General features: G+C 26.7%; 2 protein-coding genes and 1 non-coding gene across 4 annotated transcripts in view; 2 read left to right on the top strand and 1 right to left on the bottom strand.

Moving 5' to 3' along the window:
- Positions 1 to 5,408: 5,408 nt before the first annotated feature.
- LOC113557498 (band 7 protein AGAP004871) lies at positions 5,409 to 14,743 on the top strand. The gene is made up of 7 exons (XM_026963060.1): positions 5,409 to 5,567; positions 11,587 to 11,696; positions 11,811 to 11,883; positions 11,948 to 12,030; positions 13,103 to 13,362; positions 13,461 to 13,641; positions 14,369 to 14,743. The coding sequence occupies exons 1-7, from the start codon at positions 5,477 to 5,479 to the stop codon at positions 14,501 to 14,503; spliced, it is 933 nt and encodes a 310-aa protein (XP_026818861.1). The 5' UTR covers positions 5,409 to 5,476; the 3' UTR covers positions 14,504 to 14,743.
- Positions 10,231 to 10,304, top strand: Trnai-aau. The gene has a single exon. It is a non-coding gene; the product is annotated as a tRNA-Ile (tRNA).
- Positions 14,744 to 17,602: 2,859 nt separating the features above from the next.
- The window catches only part of LOC113549331 (phosphoinositide 3-kinase adapter protein 1), a 32,854-nt gene continuing 31,619 nt past the window's right edge, over positions 17,603 to 18,837 (bottom strand). For both annotated transcript variants that reach the window (XM_026950580.1, XM_026950581.1), the window contains one exon: positions 17,603 to 18,643. In XM_026950580.1, the coding sequence (XP_026806381.1) occupies positions 18,185 to 18,643 (459 nt within the window). In that variant the 3' untranslated portion in view covers positions 17,603 to 18,184. The remainder of the gene's footprint in view (positions 18,644 to 18,837) is intronic.

Here is an 18,837-nt window from a genome sequence, read left to right as displayed (position 1 = left end):
GTACATAGTTAAAGAAATTAAACAATGATTTTGCTCCTTTTAAGTTTTCCTTAATTTGAAATAATGTAAGGTTTGATTAAAAAAGTTTTTGATATTATAATGAATTTTCAATATAGTTCATACCAAGAACATTTTTGTCAAATTCTATATTCTTATGTTATCAATTACAAATATTTAAGTATAAATTAAACAAAACTAAATTAACTTGTAATTTATCTTGTGTTGAACTTTATATTAATAATTTGTATTAAATTAGTTTTAGTCCTTGCTTTTTTGATGTATACTTGTTCCTAATATAAGTATTAATTTTACAATTTATATGTATTGTTGAGACTTATAATTATCATAACAAAGTATCTTAATAAATAAAAAATAAAAATATTTTAATGTTTGTAGATGTTAAAAGAAGATCTCATGAGATGTACTTAAATTGAGTTGAATATTTCAACATGTTATAAATTATTTTTATGTTTTATTGAAATGTATACTCTTAATATTGTTTAGTTATTTCTCATAAATTCATAAATTTTCTTTTTTGGTGGTTATCTGAAATTAATAACACAAATTAAAATGTTGATGAATAATGCTTTATTATTATATTCAATTTAGATTAAAAAAAAAATATATATATTAAACTGGTGCATATAAATTTTCAAGTTATAATGCTAAGGCATATCTAATTTAATAGTTGAAACTAGGATACTTTATTTTATTAATTTATGTTTGAAGTTGTATAAACCAAACATTTTGTTGAAAATGGTTATTTTTTATTTAGTAAGATACCTAATTTACTAAGATCTGTATCAATGATAAAATATGTTTGTAATAAGATTATGTACTTAAAATTTTGTTTTATATATGTAATCAATCATTACAAATTGTTAATGTTAAAAACATAATTATTGTAATTAGTATATATATCAAATACCAAAAATTGTTAATTATAATTTTTTTAAAAAAATTAGAATTTTTTTATTGAATTGGTGCCAAAATTTAGAACTTAGTGTCAAAAAAATGTCAGTTATAATTTTTTGCTCAATTATCACAGTAATTATTATTTAAGTAATCACCTTCACTATTATTTGTAACAGTTATAAGTTACTTATTATCTGTTTCATGTTTTTTTTATTTTTATTATTTTTTTTTTTTTTTTTGTTATTTATATTTCATGAAATGTGTATTGGGGACCAACTTGTCCTAACATCGACAAATAAAGGATTTGGTATAAATAAATGAACATGCGACTCGAAAGAATTCAATAAAATTATGTTTTAAATATACTGTTAAAGATACACAGACATAATATTAGTTGCTCTAAAAAAATTAATTTTTTAAATTATTAAATAAAAATATATGAAGTATGTTTTAACAAAGGAGTTAAAGTTAGTTATATCGTGTTTATATGTTTAACTTATATACCTATATTTGTTTGCAATACATTCCTTATAATATATTTTGAATGCTTAATACTATGTTGGTAATGAAATACTGTTTATAATCAATGGTAATACAAATTATTATTAATTGATTTGAGTTATTGATTCTGGCATTTTTATTTAATGTTTATTTTATTAAAAACAAAGTTGTTATTATAATTTTTAAGAATCCTTGTTTTATTTGAAATAAAACGATTTTGATTTTGTTTGTTTGAAATAATTATTGAATTCGTCCATAACCTGAATTAATCACAAAATCATCTTATTTCTATAAGTACATCCTTTATTATACACAGAGTAATTCAACCTCTTTATTTTCAATAATCTAGTTATTAAAATTCTAAATTCTAATTGAAGTAATACAAACTTCTATTTTTCAAATGAGAATCTTCCTTCCTACCATTTTTACTGTAAATCAATTAATGGATAAATTTCGAATTATTTAACTTTTTGTTCCAAGGATTATGGTTTTGGAAGATATGAAGGTTAAAGTGACTTAAAATTTTATTACAATTAGTTCATTAACATTTATAGTTTGTAAAAATTGTACAAATTCTATAAATACTTTCATCCTTAGATTTAATATTTAAATTACTGAAAAACTGCTTAAATACTCGTTCAAATTTTCTCAAAACATTTAGTACTTATATCGAAATATTTAAAAAAGAAATTTACTCTAAATAATTTTCAGTCAAAAGGCGGTTTTTGATTTGAAACATTAAGATTGTATCGTCACAAAACATTCCTTAAGTAGTACAAAAAAATCTTGAAAATTGAATAAACGTTATTAAATGGAGAAATGGAGATGAGTATGCTTGGTTTATTAGCCCCCTCTCTCGCCTCTGGTAAGCTATTAGATTTTTACCCTTTTTCTTTAAATCTTATACTAATTTCACCAATATAGGTAGATATTATATTTGGGCGCATACCTATTAATTGCCACATTATAAAATTATACCTACAATATATTATTAAAAAAAAAAAAAAATTATAACTGTTATATAAATAATTACCTAGATTAAATAACAATTAGGTATGCATAATATGCCAAAAAATATACAAAACAAAATAATAAAATAATAATTGTCTGAATAAATCAATGCCAAATTGTAATGTGAATTATATTAAATAATCGTAATAAATAATAATCATTAAATATGTATTATGTAACACTATATTTTTTATTTTGAATTTATTCAGTTGAGAATTTGAGATATAGCCATTGTTGAGTTTTACATATCGACTTAAGAAATTACGACGTATATCATTACAACGGATGTCAAAGTATTAAATGTGAGAAGTCCGAGTATCCGCGTACAGGTAAGAAGGTAAAACTGGAGGAGTTTACATTAGACCTTTTCATTACCCTTTTATCTAACCGGTATTATGGCGGAGTTCACAATCGTCCATTATATTTCTATACCTCCTATTTGTAACTATTATGTTAGAAACTCAATTTTACAAGAAAGACTCACAAATATTGCAATTCTCAATATTGAAAGATAAAAAACATTAGAACCTAATATTGAAAAAATTATAAATTACTGCACATTCAAAGTAAAGAAACAAACATTTTCTCACGATACTTAATGTATTTATTTAATTTATAAATTTTCTAAATAATTATACAAAAGAAAAAAATGATATTATTTATCAATTAAATTATATATGATCTTAATATAGTAAATATTAGGTATGTTATGGTCTTATTTTTGGTTGATCATTACAACATGGGTAAAACATATTTTATTTTATTTGATGTTCCGTAAACTTTTCACATTCTTCAAATTTTTAAAGTATTTTTAATACAATTTATATAAGATGTAATCTTTTTTAAATTGAATTTTGTCTTTTATTCACATATTATAATAATATAATTTACCTAAGTAACTTAATTGTAAACAATAAATCCAGCTGTTTACTAAAACTTATTTATTGAAGTAAGTTCTATGTAGTAATAATAATAGTAAAGTACTATGTTTATCAAATAAAATACCTACATATTATGTAATTTTTTGTGGTTATAGACAATAGTTCATATTTATATTACACCATGGGAATGGGATACATTAAATGTTGTCATTGATTATTTATCTTTTTTCTGAGGTCCCATATGAGTCATTACTCATTACACACGGGCTTCTATATACAATATACCTACTTACGCTACCGACCTCACCTCCATAGGATGCTCTTAACTCTTAAGTCTTAATTTTTACTAATTAATGCGAGGCTTCTCAAGTCCATACATCCTAATTCCTACTGCGGACGCTATTTTTAACTTTTGAGTCAAAAGAAATGTACTACCTTTAGCCAACGAGGTATACTGTATATATTTTATCTACTTATATATTGTCACAATATATATTCATATTGCATAGACGCGTAGTATAGTTAAATTAATTAATTAAAACAATCCCCACATTTCGAAGGAATTAAGTTATTTTACATTTAATAAATTATTACCTAATGTAGTAATATATATACAGTATATAGGTATGGGGTATTGTAAGTAGAACGCGTAGAAGGACTTACTGTCTACTTCAATATGTGCAGAGAACAAAGTATCTCTTAAAAAAAATAGTACTTCAGCAGTTCAGCTTGCTTACCACTTTACTATATATACGTAGGTACCCTTTTTATTTTTTTTTAACGATGGAGTGTTTAAATTCTTTCGTTATAACTATATATATATATTAACATCAAACCACGTAATTACTAATAATACATACGAATACTTAAGTTTAAACTACAATTCATAGGCATTTATATTAAATTATTATAAACCAATTATCTATAATTGGGTCTTTGCCATTATATTATACCATCACCTGATTTTGTTAGTATATAATAATACAATAATATGATTAGGTAGTATGAATAAATAAACAAATATTTTTATATTTGGGCATACGAATTGACGGGTTATGAAGACAAGTAGTGTCAGTTTTTTCAGATCGATATATACTATACCTACTCTTTTTCACATGGCGTCCACAGCGCACTGTTCCATCATATTAATAATAATATTAATATTTGTAGGTATAGTCTATTTCTCTATACGAATCGATTTTACGGTTTGATCTCATTAAAATTGTATACGATTGAAAAGACGTAAACATTCGTTCCCACACCCACCCATCACGGTTAAGTTTTTAAATATTTTAGACGTTTGATGTCTGGAACGGCAACTTCGCATTTGTACCCTATATATACTGTACAGGGTCACGCGTAGCTATCTATAAATATTATATTACCCTTATATTAATATAATAGGTAAATAGGTAATAACTAATAAGATACAATAAAGTAGGATAAATAGATATGTTTTAAATGTATTTATATACATTTATAGTGTATACTATAAAATATAATATATCATGTGTAGATTAAAAGAGAATTTACGTCGTCGTTTGATTACAGTTAAGAATTTAGTATTTGTTTTTTGTATAATACATAGTACCTAAACAGTAAGCGGATCAATTTTCAGTTCGATCGGTCGTTTTCACCTTCGCGTCATATATACAATAGCTAATAGTCGTCGCGCTGTCGCAAGTCCCTCCGAATCAGACGTGAGAAACTGGTAAGATCGTCGGGCGTCGACTAAAAACGGTTATATTATATATATATATATAAAACTATTGTACAGAGTCACGCGTAGCTATCTATAAGTATTATATTATCCTTATATATTAATATAATAGGTAATAAGATTAACCTAATAAAATAGAAGGTAGGTAGATATATGCTATAAAATGTATTTTATATAAATATAATATATCATGTGCAGATAAACAGAGCTTTTATATCGTCTTTTGATTACATTTAAGAATTTAGGATTTGTTTTTTTTTTTTATATAATGTAAATAGTTCGTGGATCAATTTTCAGTCGGTTGTTTGTTATTTCGCCACCGCGTCGTGTATGTAGTCGTCGCGCCGTCGCGAGTCCCTCCGAATCAGACGTAGGAAGACCGTCGACTGAGAACGGTTATATTTTATATAGGTATACACCTATCTACACATCACACGTAGTTGCAAACATGCAAAATGCTGACTCCACTGAAGTTATTGACTTGGCCAATCACGTTGACACGTCTAGAACTGTGGATCAAAGACATCGTATAATCGGAGGTAAGTATTTTAATTAGGTAGATAGATAAATAGTTTTATTTATCAATAGTGAATTTCGCGGATATCAGATACAACTAATTTATTCACTCGTTTTAATTATTTATCGTTTGTCGATACTAATGAAAATTGATTAAATAATAAATTTAAATGTTTTAACACGCATGTGACACGGAAACAAATAATTACAAAATATTCAATAATATACAATAATATTTATTGTTAAATCAGTAAATATTAATGAAAACCAGTGTATTTTTAAAAAAAAGTCATGGGGGATACGATACCTAAATCTCTCCCGCTCCGTAATTACGCCACTGTTCCGAATAATTAATTAATACATCGATATTCGATAGTAATACGACTTGCAAAAATCCATGCAGTTAAATATAGCAAGAATATTTATTATTTTATTAAAATAAATTAAACCAAATGTAATTTTAATATTTTTAAAGAGGTAATATAAAATTAATTTAAACTTCGGAATTTTTGACAGTCAATTATGATATTTTATCTAAATTATTTTATTTATTGATTATTTTTATTCATACAAATCAGTGGCGGCGCGGAGTCAGTTTTTCTAGTCTCCCGGGACTCAAGTCAGTAGGTGGGTGGTTATTGGTATATCAGAATTTTAAATTAAATTTTGAGTATAATTTACTTAACTAAGCCATTAATTTAGCATTTAATGTAATGAACCGTGATCACGCGTATGCTATAACTTTAAAAAGACAACAAACATCGACCGTTCAATTAGCTATATTATCAGTGTCCCCAATAAAAATACTAATATTTTTTATATATGGTTGCCGATAGGTACCTAAATACCTAAACTAGTGTAGGCAGCGTATCTCTTAATTATTGTAAATATACCTACCATACTCGCTAAAATATTATGGTTTGTTTTAAGTTTTTTTTAACAGGTTACTGAACTGCTAGCATTATTATAGTGACCTATAGATCATGGTGACTATATTTATAACATAAAAAAAAAAAATTAAACAAATAATTTTGGCTTAACTTTATCGAAAAAACCTACAAAAATTGTTTAATAATTTTTATACTTTAAAGATATTTAAGAGATAACTGTTCGCGTGCCCGTTAGACAAGATCTGACAGATCTGTTGTTGAAAAGAGTGACAGCGTGCGGGTAGTGGGTACATTATATTTATATTATAATGATTAATGACATAATATATTCTTTTGCTCATCGCTGATAATAAGTTTGACGGCGTTCAACGTTCATTTCACGAAAATTATTGTTTATAACTAGGTACTCAGTTTCAATATAAAATTGTAAAAATAGTGTTTTGTATTTCTTTTGAGAACAGATTTATTTTTTTACGCACATATTGTATGAAGATAACAGAATAAAAAACATTTCGTTTGAAGTTTGTTGTGATATGGGGTATAATATATTATTAATATATGATTTAAAAGCGAATGATCCCATTTAAACGGAACGTACGGTGAATGCAATAGGGATGTTAGTTTTGTCGATATTCACCTACATGCTACATATAAATGAATACATAAGGGTCATCTTTTATTTATTTTTTTATTTTACCGTGAGAGACAGTATTGAAATTCAATTTGAAATTTCATTTAAATTTACATAAATCAATACCGCCTTTATTATAGTTTATACCCTTCCTGGGTCGATAAGTCCTGAAGTCCCAACTAAACTTTACTCGCTAACATTTCAATGAAAACACAATTTTATTTTTACCTACTTAAATATTGTGAGTCTGTCAGTGAAAAATTGTTGAAAATGTAAAATTATTAACGTTTGTATTTACAATTTTATACATTAAACACATATTATAATTATTTTTTTTGTACATTCGTAACAAAAAATATTGCATGTTATTATTATTATTAATTTTATTTTACTATAGTCATGAACTGTTTGGTTTTTTTTAATACAGTGTGTGGACACATATTATTATATCTACTTTCGGACTTTCTATAATTCTATTAATTAGGGAGAATATTTTAATTTACCGAAATCAATAAAAAAAGTTCATATGCAGACCAAATTGTTCTACTTTTAAACATAGAATTTCCATTAAACAGTATAGAAACATTTTAAAATTTAAATATTTAATCCGATTAATTAAATTTCATAGATACTTATTCAAAATACGCAATAGCAATAGTTTTTTTTAAATTTTAAATGTATTTTGGTCATTACTCATAAGTGTGTCAATCGTCAATAGCTATACAAATTAAAAAATGACTTAAGAAATAACTTATTTAATTATCAGGTAAATAAATAATGACAGTTGTAACAGGTGGGTTAGGATGAGCGACACGCAACATATCGTGAGTCGTGACATATTATTTTTTGTAGCCTTGTAGGGTAAACGAAATATTAATTACACAGTGGTACAACTAGGGAGGTTAGAGGTAGTATCATTTCCCTCAAAATGTTTTTTCTTGTTCCTCCATACCATCGGTAGTTGTGGAACTGCTGTATAGACTAAATATAAGGCTGATTAATAATATAAAATCAGTTAGTGCTAGTCCCTACTTCCTAGTACTATATAAATTATAAATATAAACATTTTAAATATTTTGGTTTTACAGTGTTGTATGTTTTTATTTTATGGTGTATGTCATCACTGGTTATGGAGCACTGAATTGCTTCAAATTCAACTTTGATAGTTTTTGGTATCAGATCTGGTTGGTACTCTAAGGGTGTAAAAAAAAATATAATATAATTCGATATTTAAAATTTAAAACGATAAAATAACACGATTTTATTTTATTTTAATTAAAATAATATTGATGACGTATCTAGTTATTTTAATATCCATTATTAGTGTTATTACTCATTTATCATTTTCTAACTTTCTATACCTATTCACAAAGATATCTTCAAGATTATTTTTATTTATTTTAAGCTATATTTATAACACGAATGTATTTACGGAATCCTACGATATCTATACCATTTTTTTAATATAATATAATATATCATATTACGATATGTTGGCAAAAATCTGATCAAAATTCTGAATTTAAAGATGTGTGCTAATTTATAATGCATTTACATATACATTTATATTATATTATATTATATAATAAAGACTATCGTTAGGCTGTTCGACAACCAAAATTGTTTTTCTTTTAGATATCATAATTTTTCATTAAATTTAAAACATCAATATTTCAGATTACAGTTAAATATTCAATCGATTGGTTTACTATCGAAATATACTATATATAGTATAAGCCGGTTCTATAGTTTTTTTTTAATTTTTGCTCATCTCCTTTTCTTCTTCAATGTATACATTTTTAATTTGATATTAACATAAAAATAAAAACAAAAATGATCTAATAAATAATTTATAGTAAAAAACAGGAGTTTATATCGGCACAGGACACTCCATAAATAGTACAGAAAATATTAAAAATTTGAAAATATGGTTTTTAAGTATATTAAAAACAACAAAAATAGGAATTTGAATAAATCATGATAAAATGGGGGTGAGCATGTTCGATGAACCACTCGGTATTTATAATTATATTTATATTGATGTCAAGGTTGAAGCTTGTAATAATAAATATTAGTATGCAGGAGAATTGTCCTTCATTATATTCGATGTACCGTATCATCTTATAAGTTTATTTCGTTCGTTTTATTTGAACATGATTTTTTGTAATATTAACATTATTTTATATAGTATAAGGTTATATATTTGTCACCCATGCTAGAAATATTTATAAGCAAATGTAATGATAGTGAATAATAAATTACATATTATATTTATTAACTATTGTCTATAGTCTATAAATATAATATAATACTGTGCACCACGTGTCCACATATATAGACATATAGTACAGCTTAATAATATAATTTAGTCATATTTATATTATCATAGAATATAGATTTATCATTTATGTGAGTAATATTTAAAGTGTAGTTATAGCATAGTAATTATGCATTCATATACACAATTTTCAAAGAGAAATTTTTGATTTTCAATTACGTTTATTTTAGTTTTAAAAAAAATTGGAAACAGAAGTTTCTTATATATGGCCTTCTTCAGTATTTATACAGCTCCGGGTGAATGGTGATATCGTTGGATAACAGAATAGAAAAAGATTTAAGGAAAAATTCGTGAACCCTTTCTTCTGTATAGTAGATGTCGAGTGTACCTCGTCATTGAGTGGATAATACATCTCTGTAATGATTCTCTGATTATGAATGTGTTAAATTTGAACTCTATGATAAATCATTGTACACATAACATACAATATAAATAAACTAAACACGATGAAAAAGATTCAAAACGAAAGCCTGTATTTTTTTCTCGAGCGAGTGTATTTTTTGCATTTGAAGTATAAAAACAACTTTTAACTAAATATAACTTATGAAAAAGCTTGTACAACATTTCCCCACCCCCGCCTCACCATAGTATCAATAATTTCAAATTTGACACGACTATCGGAAATCCGATAGTAGAAAATGAAAATTGAAGGTTTATTGATTTGATGGGTCTTGCCATTTTACAACTATTACTCATGGCTAACTAGAAAAAAATAGATTATTATGTCATTCCGATAGGTAAAACCAAGGTGGATAATATCAATTCACCTTGGGTAAAACATTCAACACTCAGCTCAGAATCTAATGATATTTACTTGGGAGGCATGTGGCCCATTAGCTCAGTTGGTTAGAGCGTCGTGCTAATAACGCGAAGGTCGTGGGTTCGATCCCCCCATGGGCCAACTAATTTTTGATTGTTTTTCTCATCATTTTTATGTTTTGTCTGTATTAAATTATTATATTAATAATAAAATAATATATTTAAATAGCTAATCTCAAAATGTATCTTATTATTTATTTTTTTTTTAATCAAAAAATTATTAAACTCATGTAACCATTTTTAATAGACAGGAGATAAGAGATTCTTTATTCTGCGAAACATGAAGTTTTTACTTTTTATAGGTATTACATTTTATTAATGATTATTTTAATAATATATGGAAACAAAAAATAAAATTTTAATTAAAAGAAAAATGGAGGAAGTTATAAGTATAGGTGTCAAGTATACCATTTTATAGATCAAGTCAGAAATGTATTTGTATGCCTATAAATAGTACAAAATATTTTGAAAACTATACAGTGTATAGAAAATTCTAATATAAACAGTTGGTGAAAATTTCAAACATTTATACGGTTATTCGTTTTTTATTCGTAATTTTAACAATATAAGAACATTTTTTCTGTCAAAAACTGCAGAGTTTGTATAAAAATTCCCGGCTTTTTGAAGATACACATTAAAATCAATATATTTATCGCTTTAAAATTAAAATATAGAATTTTAGTCTAAAAAAATGTAGAGATGATAGTCGTTAGAACTACGGATATTAAAACATTTTGTATTTAATTGAATTTAAATAACATTTTCATTACAAATTATAAAAATTGTTAGGTTTTATTTAAATCATTTTCATAAATCATATTATTTTAAACGTACGAGTAGATTTTGATTCTTCATTTTATAGCCTTTGAAACAAGAATAGGTATCAGGTACCTATTTTTACCTATTTTTTCATTTAATACACAATTTAATATTTATCGTATTTCAATACATGCTTTAAAATTTTAAATGAATATTAGGAGTTATATTCGTAGATTTGATTTTAATATATCGTATATGTCAATAACACTTCTAATCGATAATTTAATTACATTTTTGAACTTTTAATATTCTATAGTTTGAATTATTTTTCATCAACGTGTAATTTCATAAAAATACCATTACCTATGTATAATATTATAATTTATATAATCGGTAGGTAGGTATATGTAATATACTGTAATATATAGGAACCATATATAATGTACTTGCGCACGAAAAAATACCTACGTTTTTCGTTTTCAATCGATTTATTGAAGCGTGTGGTTTTTTTTAATTTGCTTCTATATGGAGGGGGCTTGTCATAGCTGTCTTCGGTTATATGTTTTAACGATTTCAATAATAATTTAATCAATTTCACCTTTTAGCCGAAGATAGCGCGCCAACCGATCCAGGTGTATGCGGTAAATTTATGACGGCATGTGCTTGGGTACTTGTTGTCATCACGTTCCCGTTTTCTCTGTTCGTCTGTTTCAAAGTTAGTGTACATAGAAATTTGATCTTATGTTTACTTATAAATCCCTGTATCCCGGAACTATATTGAATATGATTGGAATAATATATTTGTTATGTTATTTTTGCGCACTGACAGGTAGTTCAGGAGTACGAACGAGCCGTAATATTTCGCCTGGGACGCCTGGTATCGGGTGGGGCGAAAGGGCCGGGTGAGTATACATCTATATAAATACGCTAAAATATTTACTATTAATGAGCGATTTTTTTTTCTAGGTATATTCTTCATTTTACCATGTATTGACAACTATGCGCGTGTTGACTTAAGAACACGCACGTACGATGTACCGCCACAAGAAGTATCGTATAATTTATAATATTATTATAATATCATCATTTTATTATTATATATTATAATATTGGGTTTAGCGTACAATGGCATCGACAAATACATAAATATTATTGATATACTCGACATAGATATAATATATGTATATTGTATACAGTATTCCTATTCTAGCTACTGTATTATCTGTGTTACTTTAGAAATAGAGTGTATAGGCTATTCTGTAGAAGTGTACTTTTGGTTTTTTAATAATAAAAGGTTAAAATTCTAGAACTGGGGAAAAAAAAGAAAGTAATTTGAAATTAAATGAGGTTTTTGCTTCGTCGGTCATGAATAAGTACACGTCAGTGAATATTGTAAACATTGTTAGACAATAAGTAACTTACGCAAGTGGTTTAAAACATATATATATATATATAGTATAAGCACTGAGTACTTGAAGTACTCAGGTAATTAAAAATTTGTCATGTCGGTATTTTAAACCTTTGAAATACTAACTACTTCACCACTCCTTTGACAATATTAAATACGTGTTAAACTTTAATTTATTTTTTTTTCAATTTAAATAATGGGTTCTGAGCTAAATTCATTGGCGAACATTTGGTTGAATTTTTAGGGGGGTTATAACAACCCAATATAAAGTTACCTGTAGGAGCTTCGCACCCGCACCTCCTTATATACATAATTATAACATATTACCTTCGATTTGGAAAGGGTTCATCCCCTCTCCCCACCTATGGCTAAACTATAACTAACAAATTTTATTTTCATTTTTTAAATTATATTGTTTGTTATAAAAGGACATAACACCGACACCGGATATTATTTCTGTCTTACCACTCTTACCAATGTACATTGTACAGCATATATAATAGAAAAGTTGTGTTTAATAGAACCAAATTTGTATTTTTCCTTTAGTATTATATAATACCATTATCAAATTTAGAGGTATGAATTTTATCTAGTGATTCTAGTGTATGCATTTTGTAGGTTTTTATTTATATTTAATATTGTATGTTATGAGATTAATAATATATTTACGAAATAATAAACATCACCTAACGTACCTATCGTACGATATTTAGGTATTGACCAAAGATAGCGTGACGGTGTCCGTGGACGCCGTGGTCTATTATCGTGTATGTAACGCTACGATATCGGTAGCTAACGTTGCAAACGCTCACCAATCTACTCGCTTATTAGCTCAAACCACATTGAGAAACGTCTTAGGTACGAGGCCGTTGCACGAAATTCTCAGCGACCGAGATGCCATATCTAAAACCATGCAAGTGTCGTTGGACGAAGCCACTGAGTCGTGGGGCATCAAAGTAGAACGAGTGGAAATGTGAGTTTACTATTTTTGAGGGATGTTTTTATTTCTTCTATACCTATACAAATATTGTGTATGTTGTTACTTATATGAACATGTGAAAAACATTACAGTAAAGACGTGAGATTGCCAGTTCAGTTGCAGAGGGCAATGGCGGCGGAAGCTGAGGCGGCCCGAGAAGCTCGTGCTAAGGTCATCGCGGCTGAAGGTGAACAAAAAGCATCGAGAGCTCTTCGCGAAGCTTCAGAAGTTATAAGTGATTCTCCGGCTGCTTTACAACTCAGATACCTACAAGTATGATTCAATTTTATATTAAAAACAGAATTATAAGTTATCGGTCGCATAAAAAATTAATTGAAAAAATAAAATTATAATTATAAGGAACCTTTAAAAATATTATAGTGTTCTCTATTAATCTAGGAAAAATCTTTTAAAGTGAGTTTTGTTTGTTATGAGCAGGGGAAGTTTATAGCACTAAAAATAAATGAAATATGCACTATAATATGACCTAAAAAATCTTAAAATAAGCGCTATAATATGCCCTAAAAACATGAAAAATAGCAAAAATAAAAATGTATTCTCTTCATAATTAAAAAAAACTTATATTTATTAACTAAAGATTATTTATGACTTAATAGGTACATTTATAATTAATTAAAAACTAATGTTTGTGCAGATTTTGAACGGAAAAATGAGTGTTTTGATTTTACAATAATATAATTTTTTGTGTGCATGTGTGGTGCGTCGTAGGCATAAATTCGAATCAGGCATTTTACTGGAACTATTATAGTCAAAGAATTTAATTTTTATGCAATTTTACTATGTATTTAGAAATTTAGTTAAACACCTATTTTAAGCCAGGCAATCAATAAAAATGAAACATTATAGCCTTATTAGGTTAGACGTAGATAATATATATTGTACATTTTATATTATATGAAGATACCTATATTTTAAATTTTTTCCGACCATAATAAATTAATGTTCAAAGTCATGATGTTCATTTTATTTTATTTTTTAGACATTGAATACAATATCAGCGGAGAAGAATTCAACAATCGTATTCCCACTACCAATCGATATAATTTCATTTTTTACGAGACCACGAGAACCACGAGAACCTTCAAAACTAGCTCAACAAAATAATAGCAGTTAAATTTATAGGCATTTTTTACACATACGTTAAAAATGAACCATTGATGTTATTCATACTTATCATGTTTATCAAACATATATTATGTGTAATTAAATATTTTAGATACATATGTATTATATATTATGTATTAGCTAATATTACAGTTATTGACACAACATTTTTATTACGACTTATAAGTTATATAACCAAGAATTCGTAAAAATGAAATGGTTATAAGCTGGCATTGATTTACTTTTAAGTTATATGTATAAAAAATGATTGAAAATTAATTAATATACATTTTATCTATTTACTTTTTTTTATATATATTTTTAAGTTGATACGTTTAGGTACCTGAATTAAACAATGTTGTACTTAATTATTATTATTAAGACTATTCAAAATAATTGATAAATGTTGCCTTTATAAGTTATAGTAGTTATTGTTTCATCATAAAAATATTTGTAAACTTATTACTTACAGTTCACCAATCACCACCATAGTCCATATTAAATATAATATAATAGATTATAGTTGGTTATTAGTATAGGAATATTTTATAACATTGTAATCATTAATTATGTTGAATATTGATGTATGCAATATGCAAATATGCTGAAATCACATAACCCCGCAGTGAATGTAAAACTTAACCCACCTATAATAATATTATGAAATAATTAATATAAGATATGATTACAGACGGCTATAATTCATTTTGATATTATAATATTAGTAATATTACATAAATTTATGACATATAATAATGTACACACTTTATCGCAAGATATTGTATAAATTAATGTACATTAATTAAATGTTTAACAATAAGTTTTTGTCATTTTCATCAAGTAATGAACTATCTTACGCTTACCTTATTGCGAAATTCTTATGTACGTCTCTGAAAACGCATGCACTATATATATAATATAGTTCAGATGTTAATAAATGAAGTCGAATCTTGCAGCTGTACGAGATCGACTACTCTGAAAGATATCAATTTACAATGACATATGTATTTAAATTTAATATTTTTGTTATGAAAAAATACCATCTTATAAATCATTTCGTTTTCACCAGAAGAAAATACAAAATCAACATTCATCAAATATTTTTGACGTGGAACACAGATTTTATAAAACTCAAAGAATTAGAGATAGCTAATTAGTTAATATCTGAATACATGAATAAGAACTTAATCAGCCTTAAGTGCAAATCTAATGCTTTATAATTAATAATTATTACTAAATTAATTATTAATCTTTAAATTATGTTTTTATTAACTTTAATATGCATGTATGTAAGTATATTATATCCAGCGCCTCGAAACTCGTGATAAGAGTAATGCGAAAACAGTTCCCACGGCGCCGCCGGTTTCAAACATGAAAAAAAAAATATTATATTAATGAATTAATTATTAATTACCTATTAAATTCTAGTGTTTTGTTTAATTAATATTTTATATATTTAATAAATAAATAATGCTACATACATTATAAATCACTAAATAAATTATATTTTAATGTATTGACTTCATCTCGTATAATAAACCCCTCATGTTTGGCATATTTTTTCGTTAATGTAAGTATAATAAGTTACATCATATAGTAGGAGGAAATAGGTTTTTTGGCATTAATGTTGTAATAATGCGGATTTTAAGCATAGATCGCGAGCAGAGAATGAAGATATTATCCCGACTACACTAAATAATCTGCTGTCTCCGTTCAGAATTATTTTTTGCTTAGAATGATCTACATATCATTGAATTCAAATTTACTATTTTGAATACATCATTATAGTATTCCACTTGACATCTACTGACTACTATGGCTTTTGTACAACAGAGCACTATTTATTGGCCAATCTATTTTTTTTAAATTTTAGTACGAACAATTTATTAAGATTTTTAATTCTTAAGTCTTAAAAATATTAAAATTAAAAAATATATACATTTATTTTTTTAATAATTTAAATAATAGTGATTAGGAATAATGAATTTTATTAAAATTTTAACTACAAACCGTTATAAAACAAAAATTGAGATAAATATTTTTATTATTTTTAAATAGCCATTTGCCATAAGAAAAACGTACTTGGAAACAAATTAAAAACAGTCGAACCTTGTATAAATTTTGTTTTACTAGAAAAAAAAATTATAAAATAGATACTGGTGTTGCATTTTAACTTCTAATTTTATTGCTTATCTATAATAAATAACACAATGAAAAGCACTGCATTATAATGTAAATTTAATCTAAAATACATTTTAATATTTTATACCTGTAGCCTGTAGGCACTAGGTACTATCGGCAACTACTACGGTATTCATAAGAACACCATTTTTAATCACTTCACCATTTTACATTGCTATTCCAACTTCTTCTTTTTTCACGTTTTCATTTGTTCCTAAGACAACGTTTTCTGTAACATCTTCAATTTGTTTTATTTAGGTTTGACATAACGGATGCAGATTACTTTAATGTTTAATATCAAGGCATATTTAAAATGACAGAATACTGTTTTAATTGTGATTTGTGGATAACTATAACCAGTATTCATTAAAAAAATAATAAGATATAATTTATAGACAAAAATTTACTGAATTTTTACTGATTCACTAAATAAATGATAAGTTGGAAATAAAACACATATATATAAATATATATAAATACATTTGTTGTGCATATGTTAAATAAAGACAGAAAATCACCAATCATCTTTTTACCTTTAATAAATATAAAAAAAAAAGGCGAAATATTTTTAAAATCATATTAATATTTTGTGATAATTGTAAGTCTTTATTTATATATATATATATATATATATATATTATATATGCTATATATTTTTGATTTACAACAAAAAACCAAATAGATTTTTCAAATACTGGTGTTGCTTAAATTTTTGAATTTTATATTCTTGTTAAAGAAAATATAAATATTTTTCCCATTTATTTTGAAAAAAGTACTGGGAATTTTTAAAAACCACCCTCAATATTAAAAATTGAATCGTTTTTTCTGCTTCTAATAAGTACCTTATCTTCAGATAGAAAGAAAACAAACATCATTATAAAATCTATACATTTATCGCTCTGCTAAGAATTTATAACACAAGACAAGATTATATATATATATATATTTATTTAAAAAAAGTTTATTTCAAGAAGTAAAAATATAAACAAAAATCATAACATATAAATAACAATATTATAGGTTCATAAATAAAACGATTTACAACGTTCAAACTTCAAAGTGCACATTTTTTTTTGAGCGCGCACATATTCACACGCTATTATTTTCACTCGACGCATTACGCTTAATACGTTTAATTTTAGAATTTAAATTTTATTAATCTTAGTCACCAGTATAAAAATATTTAATAATATTATATTATCACTAACCAGTCCGTTACGTATTCAACGTATCGTAAAAATGTATTTAAACATATTAAAATTCATTATTGTATAAATCAGCCTATTATATTAGGTATATTTTTTATATTATTTTACACAGACTTCAAGTGGCTAGAAAATATTTCGCCGTCGACATGGATTCTTAAAATCTCATAGTCACGCACTACTAAAATATAATATTATATACATTATTATATTATACGCATTGACGGTATAGTATAAATATTAAATTTTACACGGGGAGACGCAAAACGAATTCGGCGGCGAGCGGCTGTACACGGATTTTGCGTTCACGTCTGCAAAGGCGCGTATTTGCGGGAGTTTCGGTCGGAAACCGTGACGTTCGTGTAGTCCGGCATGTTGTCGAACAACCTCTGCACCTTGTCTTCGACGTCTTCGAAATCCGCACCGCTGACAGAGCTACCGCCGCCACCACCACTGTATGACTGCTCGAATACGGCTGCCTCGTCGTGCTCGGACTTGTCAGCCGTCGTGGGTGAAGTGGCGATCGTACAAGCTATTCCTGTCATGCACCGGAGTGCTGACGCGCCAAGGGCCCGGGAAGCGTTGCAGGACGGCATATCGATTTCCTCTTCCATGATAGTCTCAGCGGTTGCGGAACCCACGGGCGAGTACACGACGTTGCCGTAATCGTGACCCGCGAAGTCGGCAGTCGTTTTGCTGCCCTGCTGAAGGAACGTCGAGAACGAGTGTGGTTGATCGAAGTACGAGAAAGACGACTTCAGAGGCTAGAATTAAAACAGAAAAAATGTATTTAGCGATACTCAATATGCATTTCAGTGTAAATTGTATTAAAAGTGATGGTGTAGCACTATAGACTATAGGTAATACGTTTATTAGTTATTGCAGGTGATTACTGAATATTATTAATGCTGATAATTAACAATATAGTAGTGGATTGTGGGATTTGTGGGCATGGTGT

Source organism: Rhopalosiphum maidis, chromosome 1 (genome assembly GCF_003676215.2).
Source record: "Rhopalosiphum maidis isolate BTI-1 chromosome 1, ASM367621v3, whole genome shotgun sequence".
NCBI lineage: Eukaryota > Metazoa > Arthropoda > Insecta > Hemiptera > Aphididae > Rhopalosiphum > Rhopalosiphum maidis.
This window is presented reverse-complemented; position numbering and strand designations above follow the sequence as displayed.

What these genes read in the sequence shown, in the direction of transcription:
- LOC113557498 (XM_026963060.1), top strand. Translation starts at nt 5,477, where the DNA reads ATGCAAAATGCTGACTCCACTGAAGTTATTGACTTGGCCAATCACGTT. An exon ending in AAGACATCGTATAATCGGAG is followed by an intron (nt 5,568 to 11,586) that starts GTAAGTATTTTA and finishes TTCACCTTTTAG; the next exon opens with CCGAAGATAGCGCGCCAACC. An exon ending in ACGATGTACCGCCACAAGAA is followed by an intron (nt 12,031 to 13,102) that starts GTATCGTATAAT and finishes TACGATATTTAG; the next exon opens with GTATTGACCAAAGATAGCGT.